The sequence below is a fragment of the Aulonocara sp. 'chitande type north' Nkhata Bay genome, linkage group LG17 (genome assembly GCF_057382095.1).
Source record: "Aulonocara sp. 'chitande type north' Nkhata Bay isolate Kocher_YH1m ecotype deep benthic linkage group LG17, A_spYH_male_GT1.1, whole genome shotgun sequence".
In the NCBI taxonomy this organism is placed as follows: domain Eukaryota; kingdom Metazoa; phylum Chordata; class Actinopteri; order Cichliformes; family Cichlidae; genus Aulonocara; species Aulonocara sp. 'chitande type north' Nkhata Bay.
This window is the reverse complement of record NC_141360.1, coordinates 39,821,895-39,845,468: the sequence shown is the minus strand read 5'-3', so window position 1 is coordinate 39,845,468 and position 23,574 is coordinate 39,821,895. Positions and strand designations below refer to the sequence as shown.

The 23,574-nt window shown below is 40.6% G+C and overlaps 4 protein-coding genes across 5 annotated transcripts; 2 read left to right on the top strand and 2 right to left on the bottom strand.

The window, feature by feature from the left end:
- Positions 1-2,207: 2,207 nt before the first annotated feature.
- insl5a (insulin-like 5a) lies at positions 2,208-3,827 on the bottom strand. The gene is made up of 2 exons (XM_086269347.1): positions 3,554-3,827; positions 2,208-2,631 (listed from the first exon to the last, which is right to left on the bottom strand). The coding sequence occupies exons 1-2, from the start codon at positions 3,723-3,725 to the stop codon at positions 2,501-2,503; spliced, it is 303 nt and encodes a 100-aa protein (XP_086125473.1). The 5' UTR covers positions 3,726-3,827; the 3' UTR covers positions 2,208-2,500.
- A 9,028-nt stretch (positions 3,828-12,855) lies between these two features.
- pars2 (prolyl-tRNA synthetase 2, mitochondrial) lies at positions 12,856-16,342 on the top strand. 2 transcript variants are annotated; one of them, XM_086268880.1, is made up of 4 exons: positions 12,856-13,044; positions 13,702-14,041; positions 14,666-14,911; positions 15,016-16,342. In XM_086268880.1, the coding sequence occupies exons 2-4, from the start codon at positions 13,718-13,720 to the stop codon at positions 15,895-15,897; spliced, it is 1,452 nt and encodes a 483-aa protein (XP_086125006.1). In that variant the 5' UTR covers positions 12,856-13,044; positions 13,702-13,717; the 3' UTR covers positions 15,898-16,342. The 2 variants fall into 2 exon arrangements, with proteins under 2 accessions (XP_086125006.1, XP_086125005.1); XM_086268879.1 differs by having other exon boundaries at positions 12,857-13,044; positions 13,699-14,041; positions 15,016-16,341.
- A 295-nt stretch (positions 16,343-16,637) lies between these two features.
- ttc4 (tetratricopeptide repeat domain 4) lies at positions 16,638-20,317 on the top strand. Its single transcript, XM_086269524.1, has 10 exons — positions 16,638-16,911; positions 17,454-17,571; positions 17,661-17,822; positions 17,921-17,998; positions 18,151-18,275; positions 18,380-18,466; positions 18,867-19,108; positions 19,448-19,529; positions 19,745-19,827; positions 20,114-20,317. The coding sequence occupies exons 1-10, from the start codon at positions 16,804-16,806 to the stop codon at positions 20,211-20,213; spliced, it is 1,185 nt and encodes a 394-aa protein (XP_086125650.1). The 5' UTR covers positions 16,638-16,803; the 3' UTR covers positions 20,214-20,317.
- A 1,049-nt stretch (positions 20,318-21,366) lies between these two features.
- On the bottom strand, positions 21,367-23,358 carry LOC147310605 (cornifelin homolog B-like). Its single transcript, XM_086269525.1, has 4 exons — positions 23,288-23,358; positions 22,277-22,382; positions 22,001-22,182; positions 21,367-21,918 (listed from the first exon to the last, which is right to left on the bottom strand). The coding sequence occupies exons 2-4, from the start codon at positions 22,341-22,343 to the stop codon at positions 21,682-21,684; spliced, it is 486 nt and encodes a 161-aa protein (XP_086125651.1). The 5' UTR covers positions 22,344-22,382; positions 23,288-23,358; the 3' UTR covers positions 21,367-21,681.
- Positions 23,359-23,574: the final 216 nt, after the last annotated feature.

The window sequence follows — 23,574 nt, the reverse complement described above, 5'->3', positions numbered from 1 at the left end:
TGTGATGCTGCCAACATTATCACAAATGTGGAAGCCAAGTGGCCAGGCTCTGTCCATGACTCACAAATATTCCGTGAATGTACACTGAGCACAAAATTTGGACATGGTGAGTTGAGAATACTTTAAAATATATAAAGACCAATTGCTTCAGGGACATTTGAACTGAAGTGTATCCTTCTGTCTTAGGAGAGTTCACTGGCTACTTGCTTGGTGATAGGGGGTATCCATGTTTACCCTATTTGCTTACCCCTTACCCTGACCCTGAACCGGGCCCACAGCAGCGATATAATCTGGCTAATTGCAGGACAAGAGCCAGAATTGAAATGACTATCGGAATGCTTAAGGCCCGGTTCCAGTGCCTGCAAAGACTCAGGGTCACCCCAGAAAGGGCATGTGACATTATTGTGGCATGTGTGATTCTTCACAACATTGCCACAATTAGAGGAGAACACTGTCCTTCTGAACCAAACATCAGCAGTGATCCAAACCATGAACATCCTGACCCTCCCACGGACATACAAGATGGAAGCGCAGTCAGAGACACCATATGTCACAATCATTTCTTTTGACCCATCACCTCAACATGTTGAAAGAAGAATAAACAGATTTTTTGTTCAACTGGCTTTATTGGTCGCCTGTATTTCCTGTACACAAAGTATTAAAAGATGTAAACCTCATAAAGTGTCTCTGTTGCTTCCTCCTCTGTAACAGCTGTCAATGTTTCTTCATTATTTTCCTGTAGTAAAGAAATAAACAACATTGCTGTTCTACTGTACACTCATATAATCTGTGGAGTATTACTCACAACTGCATGTTGGTCTGGCTCAACAGGAGGCTGCACCAGATGCAGTACACCACCACCATCAACTGATAGAATATGAGGTTTATACAGGTCACTTATAACTTACAAGGGACCAAATGGCAATTAACAAACATACCAGTCACCTTACACTTCATTGTCATTATGCTCTCAAAGACAACCAAGACTGAGGGAAGGCAAAATCAGTAGGAAAATAACTTCACTACAAAATAATCCATTATGGTAAAGAGTTTATCAAATGAATGAGTAGCACTGCAAAGGTGACTGTGAAGAAAGGATGTATGCACATCATGTATTATTTTGAATTTACCCCCTATGTAGGCACTTGTGTCTTGCGGGGTTATTGACTCAGAGGATGTCCCCGCAGAGATGCCTTCGGCCACAGGGCGCCCACTGTTTTGGCTGAGGGCCAACTGCTCAGCCTCTGTGAGTGGTGGTGGTGGAGGACCCCCACCTGTTTTTCAGGCCTCCGCTTTTTTTCTGTTGGCTATAACGGGCCACATTTGAGCATACAGAGTAAGCAAATATGTACTTGTAATGTGCTCAGATAATTTCAATAAGTGCTTACAGAGGGGAAATTAATGTAGCCTCTAACTGCAATTGATTTACATAGGACAAACAGACCAAGCACTATGGCTCATAATACAATTACACCTCACCTGTTTGGACTATATTTTTAGATTTCATTTTTACTTGCTGCCAGGCACGTTTGGGGCCTGTTGGGTTGCACCTGTGCTCACATCACATCACAAAATAAAATGTATAAAATGAAAAATAAAATATAATAAAATAACGTGTTAAATGGGTGGAAATCCCTAGATCAATGTTTAAATTAACACTCACGCATTGACTCTGTCGGCTATGTTTTGCCATGCATGCTCCCTTTCTTTTGCAGCTGAGGCTGTGTAACTTTTTTTCCGCAAAATTGGCATGTTATCGGCATATGCTGCCATCAGAATTTCGGCCTCAAGCGCTGTAAAATACATTGACCGCGCCTTCTTTCCCTCCGTCTCCATGGTGACTCGCTTAATCTGTGCTCCACTAATCAGGGCTTTATGTATCCTCGTGCGCGCGCTTAACTTGGGGTTAAAGAAACTCCGCGTTGACTGAACTAATTGTTATCAGCCTTTCTGAAACCGAATATTCCGAGTTGGACAGTTCGGGGTTACTCAACCCTGCGTATCATTTTTCACTCTGAGTTTTCTAAACAGGCTTCTTGAAATAGGGCCCTGCTCTGCCAGCTGGTTTAGTTACTTATTCATGTACTTGTGTACATACTTGCTTACTTTTGCGTGGGGGGGTCTTAGTGATCCAGTTTGATACGTTCACACGTTGTCCAGTATTTGGAGTAAAAAACAAACAAACCTTTGCAGAATTGAATCCCGGTGTTATAATAGAATATTTATTTGACAAAAGCAGCAAAAAAATGACCAAATACAGGTGAAAGTTGCAAGAAAGACAACTGATTTTAAAACATTTATTTATGGTCGCACATGTACAGCTCGGGTTCAGGAACATGTTCAGAGATGCTCATCCAGATTCACTTCCACAAAGTTTAACAGTTGCACAGAGATCATAACAGTTCGCCACGTGAGTCAGATTTGGTTCTTAGCAAGGTACACAGTCATTATAGTCACTTTAACAACAACAACAACAACAAAAAAAGTGAGAGGATTGTCCTCAGCAGAAGTGGGCGAGGTCGGTCTTCCTGCAGCCCACCTGACAGCACATGTTGGCCAGGAAGATGTTATTATCCCGTTTGGTCATCTCTGAGGCCAAACTGCTGAACTTCTCCAAGCTGCTCTGCTCCCCTGTAGGCAGAACAAAACATCAATGAACACTGAGTGGAGGTTTTAGAATCTAAGCCTTTAACTTGGTCCTCTGCAAACGCATTAATAGTGTAACTTTAACCTTACAATCTGAATGTAACTGTGCGGGAAACTCTGTTCACCTTACTTTAAACATGACTTCCAGTAAATGCTTTCTATAGCAGTTCATTTTAGCCGACAGTGTTTCTCAACAAGTGCAGCTGATGAAGCACTGCTTTCAGACGCATCCTGTGTAATTCGTCCATGTTCCCTTTAAATAAGGAAGCGCTAAATGACTGCACGGATGAGCTCGGTCTTATTTGTCTTCTTCAGTGTCACTTTACGCTTTCCGATCAGCACGGCTGACACACTAACTGGGTTTATTTGTGTGGTGTATTAGAGAAGACGCCCGGGGAGCCGCCAGCTACAGCATTTAATCATTGAGCTGCTGACTCCTCTGGCAGACTGTGCGTCGCTGTGCTGGGAAACACCTGTTTGGAGAAGCCCTGCGCGTCAGCCGGTGAATTAATAACATAACACATGAGGTGTAGCAAAAACTGGCAGTCTGGTTAGAAAGCACAAACTTTAGCTTGTGTTGGGTTTCATTTAAGCCTCAGAAGCAGATACAGAAGAAGTACTGTGTGGGCAAACTGCACTGAGATGGTAACTCGAAAACATGCCATTTTTTTAAAGTGATATAAATGATATTTCTATTTTTTTCTTGAACGCGGTTACACCCTCACTGCAATTTAAATAATATAAATTAAAGGGTAAATACACAGTTTGTTACTGACTTTTTCTGCATCGTTCTTTCTTGAAGTCTGAACCACTAAACTTGTAGCAAATGAAACTATAGAAAGAAACTCAGCTACTAACAGCGCGTCCCTGCTGTTGTGCGAAATGAGTAAAAGCAGAGTTTTCTCACCATCCACGTCTGGCTCGCTGAAGAACCTCCTCCAGCGGGACGCTCCACAGGTGTAGGAGATGGCGTTGATTAACTGCTTACCGCACAGCTTCATTGCCGTCACTTGCGCTCTCACCTGATCCACACACACCACTGCGCACAAGAGCAGAGGCAAAACCACCAGAGCACGCATGCTGGATATCTGACTGTTGCTCTTCCAAGCCCACCACAGCTGTTCTCTGATTCTGTCTGTTATCCTGCCGCTCTCTCGGTTATTGATCCGCCGCTCGCATCCTCCTTATATTAGATTCAATCCACCTTTGACTTCATTGATGCAGAGTGTCTTTCCACCTCCCTCTAACCAGCCCTTAGCCCATCCCAGTCACACACACACACACAAAACTTGTTGTGCTTGCGGTTATCTCCACCATCACCATTTTCAGCCATCTAAATAAGAGTTACGAGCATGAGCCTTTTACAACTCGGCCGGCAATCACATTAGCAATGGTGCAGCCCCCCCTTAGCACCCCCCCCCCCCCCCCCCCCCCCATTACCCATGATTGCACTGACCTTCACTACTCTGCATGGCTAATTAAGGGATGCAAAGTGATTCCCCCTCGAATCAAACAGATGTTTCTTCTGTTTACGACGCTCTGATGGCCCGTCTGTCTTTGACTTTACAGCAGTTTGGGTCATACAAGAGGAAACAAGTCAATGTTGACAGTCCATCATGCGGTCATTACGGCGCTGCTGATGGTGCGATGTGACATTTCAGCTCGGTCATTAACAGCGGAGGATATGAAATTATGTTAGATGGGCATGATGCGTAGTTATAGCAGCAGAAAACAACAAAAAATATACAGACACATAAAAATATTTTTCAAATAGTAGAATCAAGCAGTATTTTCTAACTCTTAATCTTTCATCCAAACCAAACCAATGGTTCTGTCTGATGAGCAATTCCATACTAGCAAACTCTACCCTTTATTCTTTTGCAGGACACACGGAGATACAGTAACTATAACAGTTTATACATGAAGTCGGTGTTTTGACCTTGTTCAAGAAATAATAATCTTTCATTTTCCAACTCATTAGGCTGGTAGCATCTTAGAGAGGCAGCGTTTCACCAATCTGCAACAATGTGTGTCTACAAATTGCCGAACACTTAAAACTGTGAAAACATTGAACACCTCATCTGTCTACAGTACAAAAGATAATTTAAAAAAAAATGAGAGAATCTGAACCTGATTCTGTCATGGGAGATGAAGCCATGTGTGAAGATGATGCATAAACCTCGCCACCTTTGCTGGGTGAGACAAATAGACTGTGGTAAAGTGAAAAACTGTTCTGTGGTCAGGTCAATTGAAATTTGAAATTCTTTTTAGAAAACATGGACGACACGTCCTCTGCGCCAAAGAGGGGAGGGACCCTCTGACTTTTCATCAGCGCATGAAACAGTCAACCTGAACATCTGGAAAAGCAACATCAGTGCTAAAAGCTATGTACAGGTTTTAGAGCAACATGTGCTGCCATCCTTCAGGGGAGGCCTTGAATATTTCAGCAAGTCGATGCATTCTTCAGATACTGCAACAGCAGCAGGATTCAATTCATTCCCGTTTTATTTGTATGGCACCAACAAATTGATGCGTCTTGATATGTTTTAGATTTGCACATCGCTGCATTCTGTTGATTTTCACATTTTACACATTTTGTAATTATGGTTGTACAAAAATTCTGAAACTGGAGGTTTACTGTCCCTGACATGTAAATCGGGATATTATTAAGAAACAAATGGCAACGTCATTTGCGTGCACGCATCGTCACACTGATTACACAAGCTGGATTCTGTCTGTCACGCAGCGCTGAGATTAACTGCAAATCTTAAAGGTCACCAGCAGAGATGGGCAGTAACGCGTAATCCGATTACTTTTTTCAAGTAACGAGTAAAGTAAGGGATTACTATTGCAAAAACGGTAATTAGATTACCGTTACTTTCCCGTAGGAACGCTGCGTTACTGCGTTACTAAAACAGTGATTTTTTTGCGAGAATGTCTCATGACAGTGACGTAAGCGAGTGCGACGTTCGTGACAACAGCTGTGTGCAGATCAACAGTGGATCATATATCGAGTGCAGAGAGAGTATGAGCGCAGCGTTTAAAGCGTGGAAGCACTGACCTTACTTTGAGTTTGATTCTATACAAAGTGACAAAAACATTAGTGTCCGCTGTGCGTGGGAAGAAAACTTCTTTTTGCACCGAAAAAACCCCCTAAACTTCCGAGCAAGCACCGAGTAGCTACGACGTAATGGGAAACTCACAGAGAAACTCGCGGATTCTTCAACTGACCGCGGCACACCTGCACCAGGGTAAACCTCCGCCTACCCCACTCCTGCTTTACAGGTGAAAATAGAGCAACAGGACCGCTGAGTCTTTGACTTTATTTATTTTCTGCTGTGTTTTACTTGCATCTATTTGAAAGACAAACACAAAATATATATATATTTTATGTGCTGGAATGTGCAGAAAATAGGTTTAAATATTAAACAAATTTCTTCCAGTCAGAGAATGTTGCAGATAATTAAATGTTTGCTTGATGCATAAAGTTAAAAGATTAAAACTAATAAAACAAGTTTTAAAAAGAGACTTTTCCATCTGATTACATTTTGTATGATGGATTATGCAGAAAAAGTAGAATTGGGCTGAAAGATCTATCGCTTTATCACCTCTTCAGGTTGTAAATCGTGTTTTTAAAAAGTAACTAAGTAATTAATTACTTTTGAAAATAAGTAATCAGTAAAGTAACGGGATTACTTTTTGGGGGAAGTAATCAGTAATTAGTTACTGATTACTTTTTTCAAGTAACTTGACCAACACTGGTCACCAGTGTATGTTGCACGTTCGGGGTCAGGCAGCTTGCTTTGCTTTCTTATTTATGAGGCTATTTATTTATCTTCTCCGTTTTACCTAGAATATGTTATCATCGATAACTGCACTACTGTCTGTCTTATAAAAGGGATAGAGTCACATTTTTCTGGTTGAATAAAGGCTTAAAAGAAAAACCAACTCTACGTGCTCAAAACTTCGTGGACACAGCCTAGCTAAACTTTAAGACTGGGCTGTTTTATATCACAATATATGATAATATTTTACACATTTCTGAGTTTGTGGCAGCAGTTTTGGAGAAGTCATTTCCTGTTGAGCCTCGAGAGATACTCGTGCCTGTAACATCCAACATCAGCTGCTGATATAAGTGAAACTGTGACGATTGAGATCAAATCTCTGTATGGCCTCGCTTCTGTCAGTCTGCCCCAGGGCAGCTGTGGCTACAACCGTAGCTTGCCTCCACCAGTGTATGAATGCGAGAGTGAATGAATAGTGGCATTGTAAAGCGCTTTGGGTGCCTTGAAAAGCGCTATATAAATCCAATTCATTATTATTATTATTATCATTGGAGATATTAAAACATATATATGTCATAAAATTTTAAAATCTACATTTTTAATTAATAGAATGAAATAACAACTATTGCTATATGCAATGTATTTTGAAGGCTAATATATCTGCCTCTACATTTAACTCACAGCCGTAGTTGTAGGTGTGCAACTAACATTACCTTGGTATCACTGCACACATGTGAAGGACAGCTTTGAACGTCCGTGCCTTTCTCTCCATCCAACCAATCAGAAGTTACATCCCCAGTAACACATGATCATCTGAAACTTTTCTGCTGTGCAACATTTTATTTTATACTATTTTAACTTTTTTGAACTTTTACTTTACTAATTGATCATTAAATTGTTTCTAACGCAACCCGAGGGATTAATAAAGTTCTATCTAATCTAATCTAATCTAATTTCGTCTGACGTTTTTGGACATTTGTGTTTTTTTACTTGTTCTCAGAAACGTTGCGCAGAATCTTTGTGACAATAAAAACATGACTTCTATGTTTACTTTAATGCCCGAAAGGAAAATGTGATGTTTTCAGATTACATCTGTTTTAATGGGATTGTTCATATCTCACGGAGACATTCAGTCGCCCTTTTCTCTGGGAACTACATTTTACAAAGGGAGCCACAAGATAAGCGGATGAAACAGACATAAACCTAATTGGCTCAGGGAGACTGCATCTTTGGTCTATATGAACCTGTCAGACAAAAAGCTGACCTCAGCAGCGTCCTGCTGCAGGTAAAGCGCCCGGAGGGTGAATTCTAGTGTATTTGCAATGTTAGCCAACCATCGGTCGCCTGTGTCTGACTACAAAGGTTTAAAACTGCTGAACTTTTTTATAAGACCAGCACAAGTGCATTAACATACACCCCGGGAGGCTGAGAGAGCTGTTAGTTTAAAAACTTTGTTTTCAATGCTTGTTCCTGAAAAGAAATATAGATAAAAACACATAAAGGTTAAAAATAAGGGCAAGCACAAACAAATACTTGTTGTATTTCTGCACTCATAATGTTTTCCAGTTTTCTGTTAAATTATCACAGAAGGATCCTGGAAAACCTCCCTCCTCTCTGAGCTGAACCATCATCTGTCCATGTTTGAACCTGTGCCCAGAGGACTGAGTCTCACAACTTTCATTTTTTACATTTCCTTTTTTTTAGAAACAAATTAAACATTAACTTTTAACTTCAGATTCATGTTCTCGTGGTTTTTTTACACAATTTTTTTAAACAAAGTGTACATTTGCGCTTTTCTGGAGCAGACTGGAGCGCTTCAGCGAGTGCTGCCTTCAGTTATCACTGATATGAAAAGGCCCACGTGGTTTATTATATGTCTACATGTCATACAAATTATCAACGTCATATAAAAAAACTGCAGTTTTACTTCTACAACCAAAAACCTGCTGATTTGGAGGAAGAGAAGAAGAAAAGATGAAAGTCACCGTGCTTCTGTGGAGAAGCACCGTTACAGTCTTCTCTCTCATACAGGCTCCTCTTGGCTGTCCTGTACTGAAGCTTTAAAACTAGACTGGAAAAGTGTGTTTTCTCATTGTTTTTTTGTTTGTAATATGTTTTTATTGGTAAAATTTTATGTAACAGGTGTGTAAATATATAGCATGACTCAGTGAGGAAGAGAAGTAATGTCAATATGAAATGGCTCATTAAAAATGTTATTTCCGGCCATTGAACCTTCACTCGTTTCCACTCTGGTGCCTCGGCCTTTTCATTTTACAGGAAAGATTTCCTGTTTTCAGCTCAGTAAAGTCTAAACTCAGAACTTACACAACATTTTCTGATTTGAGGTAAAAATGTCTGAATGTAATGCAGAATTTAGCAGCAGAGTGTATGTAGGACTATTGACTGTTTCAGCTGTTTCTGTTGATTTTAGTTTTTAAAAAAAGGAATGGATGACTTTTAGTTTAGGGTGAGGTCTGCAATAAACACCTGGATGCTCTCATGACCCAACGTGTCTTGTCTTTCTCAAATAGAAAAATTTGATTTGGACACAGAAAAAGCTCAAAATGGATTTTAGATTTTATGTAAAATCACCACAAACCTGTGATTTGGGCTCAGTGGGAATAAATCAAATATACTTTAGCTTTTGTCTACTGCGAGGTGAGAACACACTTGCTTTAAGTTGACATATTTTCTTTCAAACTTATTTTTGCTTTAAATGTCTTGTAGCATTCTTCTTAAAAATGGCATTTGCACATGAATAAAATCTCTCATATGTACTTCTTCCTGTTTGTCTCTACGTGAGGGATGTGGAGGAACCCTGCAGCCAAAGCCAGCTCATATCGGTTCATTTGTTCTTGGAGTTTCTTCTGTTTTTCCAGGTTTTATGAACGAACAGAGAACATCTACCAAACCTTCTGACTCAGTCTGACTTATTTCTGCCAGAAATCTGATAATAACAGAAATAAATACATTTTTACATAAAAAATAGTGAATTGTCCTTCCTGTAGACAACTGCCAAAGGGAACATACGAAACAAACAAAGAACAAAAAAGTAAAAACAACAAGTTAAATACAACTATTATCATCATCATCATTTATTTATTTATATAGCACTTTAAAAACACACCTGTACAAGTGCTGTACAATACTAATATGCACATTGATTGATTGATTGAATCTTTATTTTGAACATGTTGAAAAAGTATAAAAAAAAAAAAATAGAATTAAAAGAGACAAATGAACAAAGCAAACAAAAGGAAAACGAGCAACCACAACTCCAAATAACGTCCATGTTCAAAAAGGAGCAGGAAGAAGCATAAGCTTATTTAATCCCACCCCTTTTCCACTATCTAGTATCAATAGACTACAGAAATACCTCCTTGTAATTACATTATATGTTATGTGTAATTTTTTTTTTTTTTTTTTTTTTTTTAATATATACACATATATGTTTCTATCTATCCATACCTACGTATATACACACATACGCACATATACACATTTTCAATAACCCCATTAACACCTGGAGGATACACAACCTACAATTACATATATATATATATACATACATACATATACACATACATATATACCCATACCAACAAACCCGTGCATGCGCACACACATGAAAATATTAGACAAGAACACCCTATCAAATCTCTACCTTTTCCCTGTACCCTGTAAAAACCATATCCTTAAACCGCTTTTTAAAAACCAGACATAAAACCAGACATAGCAATAAAAAAAAAATCAGTTACCCACAGAGTTAAAAGCCAGAGAATAAAAATAGGTTTTTAATAAAGACTTAAAAACTAAGCTTGGGTAGATAAGCCTATTTCCAATAATGTCTGGCGATCATAAAACAATGCAGGGCTGACATGTTGCACAAAATTGACTAAAAACAGTAAAATAAAACAAATAGAAGAGAGCGACAGACGGCATGCCAAACACACAGGCGCCATCTTCCTTTCTCTGTTCATGACAAAATGCATTAGCAAAAAGGAACAAAGGTATTATTATTATTTATATATTAGTTTATTATTTATTAGTTTTTAATCACAAATAGTCACAGAATTGTATATTTTGATGATGTTGTATACGGATTAGTTAATTTTCTTTGCATTAATAATGGCTCTGTTATTTTACCCTCATTAATGTGTGCTTCATACAGAATTTCAGTTATGAGGATAAAAATTAAACATGTGTTGTATGTGTAAAAGCTGGACAAAGGTGAGCAGTTATAATCATAAGACTGATTTTCAAGAACAAGGGTGACGTGCAGAGTTTTAGTAACTACAGAAAGGTAAAGCTGATGAGTCATCGTGAGTTGCTGAAACTAGAAGCTAAGGAGAGATGTGATGTTCAGTGAGCAGCAGAGCAGCTTCATGCTGAGAAAGAGCACTTACAGACGGGATGTTTGCTTTGAGAGGTCAGAAGGAGCTGCACTGTAAGTTTGTGGAGCTTGAGAAAGCAAATGATAAGGTGCCAAGAGAGGAACTGTGTCTGCGAGGGTGCTGCAGGACACGTATGAGGACTGTGAGACAGTGGTGAGGTGTGCAGTAGTTGGGTTTAAGGTGGGGGCGGGATTACATCAGGGAGAAGATCTGAGTCTTTCTTGTTTTCTGTGGTGATGGACAGATGAAATCAGATGAAATCAGGCAGGAGTCTCTGTGGACTGTGATGTTTCCGCACAGCATTGTGATCTGCAGTGAGACTGAAGGCAGGTGGAAGGGAGTCTGGAGAGGACCTCAGAGGAAGTTCACGACTGTAGTGAAGAATAACATGTAGAGGGTTGGTGCAGTTCTAAGGATAGATGACAGCCTCACCTCTCAGACGTTTACACCAGCAGATGTAAGGAAAGAACAACCTGCATCATGACAGACTCCACCCACCTTATACACGGCCCTCCCCTCGGGCCGGAGGCTGTGCAGTATCTGGTCCAGCAGGCTGAAGAATAGCTCTCAATACTCACAATTAGCGTTATGCACTTTTAATGGACTTATTGATTAAGCCATTATTATTATTATAGTTATTATAATTGTTACTATTATTTGAATTAGGTCATTACTTATTTCTAACATTCTAACCTATGAGAACTCAGACCTGAGTAATTCTCTGTCATGTTTCTTCATTATGAGTGACAATAAAGAACTTTGAACCGTGAAACTATATTGTTCAGTTTTATTTTAATACTCTTCAAAGTATTCTCCGTTTGTCTGCTACGTCAGATTTATTCTTGTGTCTGTGTTCCCTTTATTGAAATTCATAAGAAGATGAAAGTGATAAGATACTGTGACGATCACAAACATTTTGTCCCCAGAGCCTCATAGGTAGTTAGGATGGTTTTAAACTGACAGAAGGTCTAAGGAGCTTGGAAAGAAAAGCGTCTTCTTTAAGTTGCTTGAAGACATTTCACCTCTCATCCGAGAAGCTTCTAGGGTCAAATGGTGGAGAGTCCCACATTTAAACCCTGTGGGGGTGTCTCCCCCCAAGAGGGACATGGACCCCCTAATGATCATCTACCTAACCACATGAGCCAAGGTGTGAACACGGGTGTGGGTCACAGTCAGCCAAGGTTTCGGGTGAGCTCATTGTGAAACCTAGCTCCATCCTATCATGTGATTTCCTGAGGTTAGATGGCCCAGGATGTGAGTGGGTGTTAAGGCGTCTGGGAAGGGAACTCAAAACTGGATTATAGATGGCAGACCGTTGGTGTCGTAAGCCCTGCCTCTGTTCAAAGATGGCCTCTTTTATTCCTCTTTCAAACCATCTGTCCTCTCTGTCCAAAATGTGAACATTGGCATCCTCGAAAGAGTGACCTTTGACCTTTAGATACAGATGGACTGCTGAGTCTTGTCCCGTGGAGGTGAGAATTATACTTGGAAAAATTTGGTGAATTTTAACTATATAAAATTGATTCAGTCCTTGTGAGTACAGCCATAAGGCAGAAATATGTCGACATACATTAATTACTATTTTCTGTTCCTTTTTTTCTATGCACGGATAATATTTACACTAAAAGATTAAAAAAATCGAAAATATCCACAGAATATGTGACATATTAGGTCCACATGAAAAAATATTTACAGCCCGTCTTTTTAGAAGTATTATGCAATTATTGAATAATTATTATCTACATATCCATGCTTGAAAAATATTAAACACATGTCAGTGTGCTACATACTGAACCTACATGACAGAAACAGAGTATCGATATTATCACTCGTCTCGATACTATTGATATTTGGATAGACCCGCCCACCTCTTCTCATTTAATCAAGTAACATTGTTATGTTGTTTGGATTTCATTCACGGCGATTGTTTTTAAAAGGCCAGCTTTGAGACAAATCTCATCCATAATCTCTCTGAGTCAGAGTATAAACCCGGTACAGCCAGAGCTAAAACTGCCCCTGCTGCTGCAGAGCCCCTCCGGGCCTGTAGGGGGCATTTTCAGAAGACTAGCCTGTCGACATGTAGCTGAGGAAGAAAGGCAGCATGTAGTAGTGCAGCAGGACCTTCAGTGTTTTTACGAACTTAGTAAAAAATGTCGCTCTTCTTTCATTTAGTTATATAATTTACACAGGACAGTCAGACACTCGTTATCGGTCTCAAGGTGAGTCTTTCTTGCTGCATACGTGATATCGCGTGCAAACTGAAGAAGGTCATTTTCACATTAGCTCCCAAGCTAACCTGCTAGCATCCATGTATCTGTCAGGGACATCAGCACTGTGAAACAGCTATCAGTCCTCTGTATTTGTGTAATAACCCGTGGCTGTTCCGGCTGGATAAACCCTACAACCTGTATATAATTACTGAGGTTAAACAACTTGTTCTCGGATATGAAACAACCTGCTACCTAAAAAGCATCTGTGCTGATGGTTCACCCCCTTCACTCAGGTTTAATAAGCAGCATAGCATGGAGGAAGCGCATTATAAGTGCGTGTAAATGTGCTGAAGTGTTACCACAGAAAATATCAAAGAGTAAAAACTACAGTGTTGCGTGAACATACTTTCTTTTCTGTGAAAAGTATCATATAATTGAAAAAACCGGGAAATGTATTAAAAATATCTCCATGTAAACACACAGATTTTTCCTACAGTGGCCAGTAAAGAAGAACGAGTACTCTGTGATGAGGATGTTTCTTCAGTGCTCGTTTTGTTTAACTAGCAGTCAAAAACTCCAAACTTAGCTGTCTGTGTGCTAAATAGCGAGGTGAGGCAACTTATCCAGCTTCAACTGATTGTGCTATCATTTCTGTTTGAATAGCAGCACATCTGTATGCACCATGGAGCCTGTAATGCTTCAGGTTTGGCAGAGAGCCTTTCGCCGCCTGCACAGGACCCTGATCCTTCCGAAGAGGTTCGACTCAGGCTGTGCTGAGCAGGCAGCCGTCCCTGCTTCTGCGCCCTCCTATGGTAGCAAGCCCGTACTCCTGGTGTCTCGTCTCTACCAGCCTTCGAACTTACGTGATGTGGCGCTGGACAGCCGGCTGCCAGGGGAGATGAGCTGCAAGAGCCAGAGGCTCATGCAGCAGGCTGGGCTTATTCATCCATCCAGCCCAGGGTGCTACTACTACCTTCCTGCCACCGTCCGCTCCATGGAGAAGCTGGTGAGATGAGGCCTTATCTTCTTATAGGAGTGATAATAATAATAAAGTAATATTCATGGTTGGTTTTGTCCTGCCAACTAACAGAACTGATACTATTTTCTTTGTTTAGATTTTTTTTATACCATGTATACATTTTTATTTTGATCATTTATCCTGAGGTGTGCAAATGTTCCTTTAGGTCTATACATATACATATATATATATATATATATATATATATATATATAACATAATAACACGCTCAATATTTTGCTTTACGACAGCTTCAGAATGACAGACATCCTCTTACATGACATCTATCAAAGCAGTAGTATATTTGCCACAGGCTCTAAATATGTTTAGGCTGTGAACGTTGTCCAGACAGTCTCTTTTCCCTCTTAGATTATTGTGGATTATACGATTATAAAACCTAATTAATCTAATCACATAGATTATGTGATTATGTAATCGAATATATTAGATTAGATGTTTATTGGGCTAAAATGATAAAGTTAAACAGTAGCTCTTGACTAAAGGGAAAAGAGTACAGAAATGCCTTTTTTTCTAGTTTCCTATAAATTTTTGCATGACTGCTGATGTTTATCGTCCAACCTCCTGATTTGCACTGCTGTCTTTGATCAACAGGTGAGAGTGATCGACCAGGAGATGCAGGGGATTGGTGGGCAGAAGCTGGACATGCCCAGTTTGTGCTCGGCCGACCTCTGGAAAACCAGTGAGCGCTGGGATTTGATGGGAAAGGAGCTGTTCCGCCTGAAAGACCGGCACGGCGCTGACTACTGCCTGGGTCCCACTCACGAGGAGGCAGTGACGACTCTCGTCGCTCACCAGGCGACTCTCTCCTACAGACAGCTCCCACTGCTTCTTTACCAAGTAAGCATTCAGCCTGTTCTTACTGCCACTGTTTTTCCTGTAACAAGCTGCAGTTTGTTTGTTTTTTCTGACATGATTTATTTTGAAAACCCCCCAAAAAACAGATCACTCGCAAATTCAGAGACGAGCCAAAGCCGAAGTTTGGCCTTCTCCGAGGGAGGGAGTTTTACATGAAGGACATGTACTCCTTTGACGTGAGCGAAGAAGCCGCTCATCAGACGTACGAGTCTGTGTGCCAAGCGTATACTCGGCTCTTCGCCAGGTTGGGTCTGCGTTGCGTTCAGGTGCAGGCGGACACTGGAAACATCGGCGGTAAACTGTCCCATGAGTTCCAGCTGCCGGCGGACATCGGCGAGGATCGGCTTCTGGTCTGTGGGAGCTGCTCCTTCTCCGCCAATGTGGAGACCATGTCATCAGACCAGTCCAACTGTCCACAGTGTGAAACTGGGAAACTGGTAGAGTCAAAGGGTATAGAAGTAGGCCACACGTTTTACTTGGGTAAGAAGTACTCTCACATATTCAAAGCCACCTTCAGCAATGCCCAGAACAAGCCGGCTGTCGCTGACATGGGCTGCTACGGCCTCGGGGTTACGCGAATTCTGGCTGCAGCAGTCGAGGTGATGTCAACAGAAGAGGGGATCCGCTGGCCGGGGCTTATCGCTCCTTATCAGGTTTGCGTTTTACCCCCTAAGAAGGGCAGTAAGGTGGATGAGGCAACACTCCTAGCTGAGGAACTGGTCCAAGCTTTGGGAGAAACTCTGCCTCACCTGAGAGGTGAAGTTGTTTTGGATGACCGCACACAGATGACAATCGGAAAGAGGCTGAAGGATGCCAGCAAACTGGGTTATCCATATGTTATTGTAGTAGGACAGGGAGCTCTGGAGGAAACACCCAGGTTTGAGGTGATCTGTCAGCAGACAGGTGAGACTGTCTTCCTCAGTAGAGATGGACTGTTAGATCTACTGGGAAGAGTGGAAACTATATAAGTAACAAGTATGAATGTTAGAATAAATGTTTCAGTTTGTGTGAGGTGGTGGGCATAGATTATTCCATGTTTTCCAAAGCCTGTAATTTACACATTCAATAAACGTTTTTTAAACAATAGCTCTGTGATGTACCTGACCTGCATTGTACACTACAATGTAATGGAGTCCACAGCTTTGTTTTTTACAGTAAGTCGTGTAATAATCCTAATAAAAACTTAATCTGTACCTGGACAAATCAGTGCTGGTTACAACCAAATTATGAATGTCGCAAAAAAGTGAGACAGCAAAGAAAAGCAAAGTTGGTAGAAATATTCCCACTGTTTAGTAGTATTTATAGTGGTATCCTACAATGCAGATATCCTTTGTAAGTAGGCCAGTATACAGCATGAAGTACATGAGAATTTGTCACAACATGAATGTAATATAACACTGATCTCACACCAGATTGGGAGTGAGTCCTTGAAAAATTAAAATAAATGCAAGTTTATTTTTTTTAGCACAAAAATAGTTATCCCAGTGCATGTTGTAAAGCAAGGACCTCAAAATGTGGACAAAAAGCCAAGAGTTAGGCTACAGTGCCCCCACTGTGTTAGGGTTGCTTTCCATGGTGCACACAAGTAAGGCTGAAATAATTAACGGGATAATTAGAAAAGAAACTGCCACCTATTTTAATAATACGTGGCAGTGCTTTGAGAGCCTTACTTCTGCCGTCGGAGCTTCGTACCGCGAGGAGTGGAACGCTCTGCCGGAAGTGAGTTTCCACACGGATTCTTTCGCATGTGGCACCGCTGTTACACATGTGTAAACAAGGCAACTTGAGGAACGGTTAGCTGGACAGACTGCTGTCAGCATTAATATAAGATTTAAAAACAAGAACAAGCTCTTTCAAGTACATTTTGATCCAAAATGGCGTCCACAGTACACAGTGACAGCGACGATGGCATGGACGCGTTCATGGACAAATTCAAGACCCAGCGGTATAAAAATGCCTTCAGTGAAAACGACTGGGAGGAGGTAAGGTTGGCTTGCGGAGACTATGTGCACTAGATAGAAAGCCACTTGAACCTGAATAAAATGTGTTAGCACGTCTTTGTTCTTATGTTGGTGGTTAGCAACAAGATGCTAACATGCTCAGTATCTCGTGAAGATATCGAAAAATAGCATCAGTACCAGTGCTGGTATCGGATCGATACTAGCGCGATAGAATCGATACTTTGCTTCTGTTTTCCACCTTCAGTTTGTAGCCCAATGAATTGTGTCCGAACCTTTCTGTGCTGACTGTCACATCTATTTTATTTATAGCCCACAGACACATTTAGATTCCAGCCCCCCCGAAAAGAAAAAAATCAGTTTCAAAATACATGAAGCTGAAAGGTAAAAATCACAGTGATTATTAAAACGTGTTCAGAGCTTACAAATTAATAATGGTTAATCTCCGACTCTGTATGCTGCCCTCAGAGGTTAAAAGTATTAAAGTGTCCATATTGGTATCGGCATTACCGGCCATGGCTTTACTTGTATCAGGTAATACCAAAATGTACTGCTGTCTCACGCAGGAGTTTAATAAAATACCCATGTTCATGAAAAACGCCCCCGAAGAGATCGACCCACAGAAATACCCAGAACTAGCCTGCCTCCAGTCCATTATCCACGACGAAGACCGGCCTCCTGAAGGTGTGCGAACCACAGCTTTCTCTCCTCCAAGGCTTTGAATGTATTCGTGAAAACAGCTGAATAAATGTGAGAAACGTGTTCTTTTCCAGAACAAGCAAAAAGCCTGAAAGATGAAGGCAATGCCTATTTCAAAGAGAAGAACTACCAAAAGGCGGTGGTGGCCTACACAGCGGGTTTGAAGAAGAAATGTGCAGACCAGGACCTCAATGCTGTCCTCCTCACCAACCGTGCAGCATCACACTTTTACCTTGGTAAAAAAAAAAAAGCATCCAAATGTCCTTTTGCTCTCACAAAAGATGACATTGTTTAAAAAAGATATGTCTGGGTTTTTCTTTTTTCCGTGACTCAGGAAATATGCGCTCTGCTTTGAATGATGCTGCAGCTGCAAAGAAGCTCAAGCCAGACCACCTGAAAGCCTTGATCAGAGGTGGGTACTGTTTTTAACATGTACTGCTATGATATGATGACATTGTGTTACTAGGCATGGAAATCTAGTGCTGGTTTCAGTTTAGATGCTCCAGATTTCTGTCGGTTATAGCTCTTAGAAAGCAAATGAATCCCATGTTTGTGCTTCTGCAGGCGCTCAGTGTTGTATAGAGCTGCGCCACTTTTCAGAGGCCATCCAGTGGTGTGAGGACGGGCTCAAGGTTCATCCTACTGACAAAAAGCTGCGGGAGCTGAGAGCAGCGGCAGATAAGCACAAAGTAACTACACTTCAGATGATCCTTGTTTTTTTATATATTATTTTTAGAAGTGGTGAAATCTTTAAAGCGCTGAAATAAACCTTGATTTGTTTTTGGTATCGAAGAGAGCAGCAGAGAGAGATGCCAGGAAGGCCAAGGCTAAAGAAAAGAAGTTGCATGGTGAGAAAGAAGCTCTTCTGAATGCCATAAAGGTAAGCATTAGAGATGGAGCATCTAACGTCGCTCACACGTCACACACATATTTGTATTTGACACTAATTGGCAGCTACCTGCCCCGGCTGCTGCTGCAGATTTATAGTTAGAAACCAGAAGTCCAGATGCCTGCTGGAGGCGCCTAGCTATCAAGTCCAAGCCCAGCCACAGGCTCGTAGTTAATGGGCCCATCACTGGATGATGCGTTACCAGCGCAGGTCTCGTCTTCACCCTGGGCCAGGGCAACCGCCACAAACCATCCGATTCTACAAGGAGCTTAAGTCAAGAGGCTGACCCTACATATTAGAAGATGCATCTTAAACTGCCTTCACTATCTAAGTGAAAAATGAACGCAGAGAACGAAATTATATCAGTTATGATTTTGGCGTCTATACACAGGATCGAGGCATCAAACTCGTGCAGCCTGCGAGGGCTCAGCGGAGCGGTTCCGACAGTGAAGATGAGGACGAACGCTCTCCTGCGGCGATAGCGGAGCTCAGCCTGGATGGCCTCAGCTCTCAGGAGGTCACCGGGGCTCAGGTCTTCGTAGATGAGCAGGGCTCTCTGCAGTGGCCCGTTCTCTTTCTCTACCCCGAACATCAGCAGAGTGACTTCATCTCGGCTTTCTGTGAAAACAGCTGGTAAACGACTCCTGCCCTCAGTGACCAAGATTGTGCTAAATTTATATACAAATATCACTGATGATCGTTTTGATTATACATTCCTCCACTCTTTGATCTGTGACCTGTTTCAGATATCGTTTGACTAAAGTAAGACACGAGATGTAACTTTTATTAGAGCAGCATAAACGACAATAGCCAGTTTGTGTAATGTAAATGCCAACTGTGACCACTGGGAGTCACTGTTGAGCAAAAGGGACACAAAATGTTTTTAAAAGGTTTTTAAAGAATGACTCTTTTATGTAGGACAGTAAATTGAAGCAGTAAAGTGTGGAGAATAGTCACTCTTGCATCTCTCAGCTTCACAGACCACCTGGGAGTCATGTTTGAAGAACTTCCACCCTGGGACGCGGACAGAAAATACCTCCCACAAAATCTGCAGGTCTGTATGCTGGGCTTACAGGTGGGGAGGTGGGGGTGTTATTTTATGAGAACAGAGATCAATTAAAGTAATGATCAAACTTGTATAAAGCCTTTTAGTGGCTCCAGGTGGAGCCGAGTGAAGACTGGTTGGCTGTTTCAGATTGAAAATGGGGAAATGTGTTTGGCTTCAGTCATCAAACTTTTCCCACAAATAACTGATGTTGTCTTTCACAGCTTTACTTTGAGGACGAGGAGAAGGAGACACTTTACCGAGTCGACCCAGAGATGTCACTTTTGAAAATACTGCAACACAAAAGGTAGATTTAATAATTTATTCTGCTGATGAGTGGTTTCAGTTTCATTTACACGATGGTCACTAAGAGCACTCCTCAAGACAAGTTCTCTTTATAATGCTCCTTTTATTAGGTGCTGCTGTGAGTTCCTTGTTATAGATGACTTCCTTCCTTATGTCAGATTTAAATGTATACCTGAGGGGTTATTAACTGTTAGAGAATTTACTTGTACCATTGTTTTCCAGCGTTGCTTGTTGTAACTTTCCTTCATGCTGGTTTCCTGATTGAATCTCTTCTGTTTTGCCAACAGGTATTTTGTGAAGGCGGGCACGCCCAGCTTCATCGTTTTAGTAAAAGGCTCTTCATACTGCAAGCAGTTTTTATCAGGAAGGAAAATACACGGACTGTAAGGAAAGGCAGAGCTTCAACTCACGCACATGAAAACCTCTGACATTCTCAATAACTGACTCATCAAACGTCACTGAAAATAAAACATGAGGTTTTGTAACATGAACTGTTTACACTCTTTATTTCTTTCTGTGAAAAACGGGTGAGTGTTGAAGTGTGTGAATTATTGAGCAACAGTCATCTCATCTATATATTCTAAGGTAAGACCCTTCATAGCATTAGAGAGAAAACAATCAGAAGATCCCCTTTGAGTAATCACTGCTGTTAGTCCAATAGTCACACAACTGGCATAGTAACTCCAACTTTAATGGTCGCCTTCTTTCGTACAACCACAGAAAAAAACTGACCCTCCAAAACTCTTTTACTGCCCCTTTCCCGCCTGCACGTAGCCATGCCCCCCCCCCCCCCCCCCCCCCCTCACTAGACATTTGCACAGTAGGACACATCTTATATGATATATAATATGATCTCTCTGCTCCCTGTCAGCACTCTCACTGCAGCAGTTTGCTTTTCCTGATTTTGGTTTCAAATCCTTCAGATTTCATTTTTGAGTCTGAATGTTTTCTTTCTTCTACATCAGGCCAACATTTTTGCAGCACTCCTTCCAAAATCAGTAAGATTTTGATCAAAGAATTCAACTTCTTGGTGTCTTCGAGTTTTCATTTTTTGACATTTGTGAAAAAGGTTTAGATTAATAATAATGATAATATAGTTTAGTAATAATAGTTTATAGTTTAGATTTTGCTCCCAGCTGTATAACCCTATTGTTGCAGCCCTACCAGCCACAGCGCCGCCTCAGACCCGCAGGCAGGCTCTTTTAGCTTTACACGTTTTACTTATGTGAAGCATTCACTTAAGTGTTTTTCACAATGGCTAAAATAATAAACTGGTGTTAAACAATTTTTTCCAGCTTGGAAGCCACGCCTCCTGTGACACTGCTGTGTTACAGTGGATAAGTCGGCCATGTGTGAGATCTCTGAAGCTTTTTGCATTGATAGTGTGATTTGATAAGCTCTTTATCTGCACACAGTTTCCAGGTCAAATTAAGCCCATGCTTTCTGTTTTGTAGGACATCACGTTCAAGCTGACAGAGATTCATTCATTCATTCATTCATTCATTCATTCATTCATAAATGAGATCATAAATGTCTTGGATTTCATATTTTTATTGATGAAAAAACACTTTACATCAGTTTTAGCATCAGAGCAGATCTAACACCACGTTTAGCTCTCTACATGCAACTATGTTTTTCTCATTAGCAGAAAAATTAATAGACTAAAATTCAATCCTCTGTATTATTACTGAAGCTATGCAGTGACTAATCTAAAAAGGCGACTCATGCATTTAAACTAAATGTAATTTTTATGATTATTAGGAAGCTGATAGAAATATTTAACGATACTCTCAATTCAAAATGACTTCATTGTCTCGTATCACTGATAGAAACATCAACACAAACTCTGATTTCGTCACTGTGTGATCACAGTGACTGCTGGTTGAGCCATATAAGCAGCTGGCATTGGTTGTACAGGCATCATCATCATGGGTGCCTGCATGACTGGAAAAGGCTGCATGTTCACAATGTTGTTATTCTGTATGTTGATGACAGTGGGGGCTTGCTTACGATGCTTTAACTCACGATGCATCTGACACCAGGAGCACGTGGCGCAGCAACTGGAAATTACAATATCGTTAAGGAGAGAGCCCTGCAGAGAGACGGTAAAACCATTATTTCTTTCTTTCTCCTTTTCTGCTTCATGATATTGTCTCACTGTCACTGCTTCATACCTTGATGCCATATCTGTTTCGCATGGCAACCCTTACAGATAAAACTGCAGGAGGTGGACAAGTAGGGATCCCATAGAATGAAGGAGCAAACATTAAATCAAATAAAGGGAGAAGATTGTTCTCTCCAAACCTTCCTGCGACAGTTTGGGTGAGGCAGGGGCCGCACCAAAAACCATAGCAGCCTGAAAAACAGAAATACATCACCAAAGTGGTAACATGTCTGAAGTGCCTAAGACCCCAGAAATGACAAGAAAAAGATCTTAAACTTCTTCTTACAAGTACTCGCATCCTCAAAGCAATCCAAGAGACCACTGTCCCAGTCTGTCAAGGGTTTTTCTGCCATTGTGTGTTGAAGTTCAGCCACAGACACTAAATAATTACTCTGTAAAAGTAGAATGAAGTAGAGAAAACCCAAATACAACAATTGCAATGAAAGTCAGCTTTGTCTTCACCTTTGTCTTCTTTTAGCTGAGACGGAAAGCTAAAGAAAGATTCCTTGCATTTGACTTTGTTGATGTTTTTAATATTGTACTGTTAAATGTTTGGTCACGATTATAAGTATACTGTTTTATCAAGATTACAGAATTGAATCTGTTTCCAGGAAATGGAGTAACATATAGGATGGAGGGAAACATGCAAACAACTTGCAAATGATATAAAAAGAGAGCACATGAAAACATGAAATGTGGACAAAGAAGTTGCTAGTTTTCCATGAATACTGTTGTAAAAAAATAGGAACATGTTACACATGTTGTTGTTTAGGGTACATCACTTGTGAATCGGGACATGTTATATATAGCTACTTTGACATAGTCCGATTGATTGCAAGGCTAATTTATGACGTTTTTATATTTCTATTTAACCCTTTCAGGCACAGTGTCACTACAGTGGTCAGCTATTGATGGTATACTTCAACATAAACTACATTGGACACTGATGTGTAACTCCGTACCCTGCCGCACACTGGTCAACCAGTTGTCCACCTAAGTGGAGATGTTAAACTCTTCTGAAAAGTACATGTTTTAAAAAAGCGAAGATCAAAAATCTATTTTTTCATGTCTAAAGATGAATAAAAATACTTAAGAAAAGAAATCCAGATTGACACTGTCACTATTCATGCATGAAAGGGTTAAGTTTCTATTGTATATTCACCCTCCATCCATAATAAAGAAAACTGAACAAGTGAAATATCAGAATCTCTGATAAATGAAATAACTGAACTGGCAGCATCATTAACATCAAGCACTAAAGAAAAAAAAAAGATGACACAACAAACTCTTCACTTACTTCTTATTCTGCACTCTGATGTCTCTCCTCTCCAGCACTCAGTCACACTCTGTTCTTCTTTATCAAAGGAGGTCATGACACACAGTCCCAGTGAAACCATTGGACATGTGAGCATGACTGGTACTGAATGTATTTGAATATTTAAACAAGTATTTTAAATTGGCTGCACAGAAGTTAAGTGACTGAGAGTGAACTACTGAAACCAGTGGTTTGATGTAAACAGAGCAGAGCAATGCTCTAATACATATAAATAAAGACTGAACGAATAACTGAATAAACGTATAACT

Coding starts and splice junctions, on each gene's coding strand:
- insl5a (XM_086269347.1), bottom strand. CDS start 3,725: ATGCGTGCTCTGGTGGTTTTGCCTCTGCTCTTGTGCGCAGTGGTGTGT. Junction 2,632..3,553: donor CAGCGAGCCAGACGTGGATG/GTGAGAAAACTC, acceptor TTCTGCCTACAG/GGGAGCAGAGCAGCTTGGAG.
- pars2 (XM_086268880.1), top strand. CDS start 13,718: ATGGAGCCTGTAATGCTTCAGGTTTGGCAGAGAGCCTTTCGCCGCCTG. Junction 14,042..14,665: donor TCCGCTCCATGGAGAAGCTG/GTGAGATGAGGC, acceptor TTTGATCAACAG/GTGAGAGTGATCGACCAGGA. Junction 14,912..15,015: donor TCCCACTGCTTCTTTACCAA/GTAAGCATTCAG, acceptor CCCAAAAAACAG/ATCACTCGCAAATTCAGAGA.
- ttc4 (XM_086269524.1), top strand. CDS start 16,804: ATGGCGTCCACAGTACACAGTGACAGCGACGATGGCATGGACGCGTTC. Junction 18,467..18,866: donor CTCTTCTGAATGCCATAAAG/GTAAGCATTAGA, acceptor GTCTATACACAG/GATCGAGGCATCAAACTCGT. Junction 19,109..19,447: donor GCTTTCTGTGAAAACAGCTG/GTAAACGACTCC, acceptor TGCATCTCTCAG/CTTCACAGACCACCTGGGAG.
- LOC147310605 (XM_086269525.1), bottom strand. CDS start 22,343: ATGGCAGAAAAACCCTTGACAGACTGGGACAGTGGTCTCTTGGATTGC. Junction 22,183..22,276: donor CTTTGAGGATGCGAGTACTT/GTAAGAAGAAGT, acceptor TCTGTTTTTCAG/GCTGCTATGGTTTTTGGTGC. Junction 21,919..22,000: donor GAAACAGATATGGCATCAAG/GTATGAAGCAGT, acceptor GTCTCTCTGCAG/GGCTCTCTCCTTAACGATAT.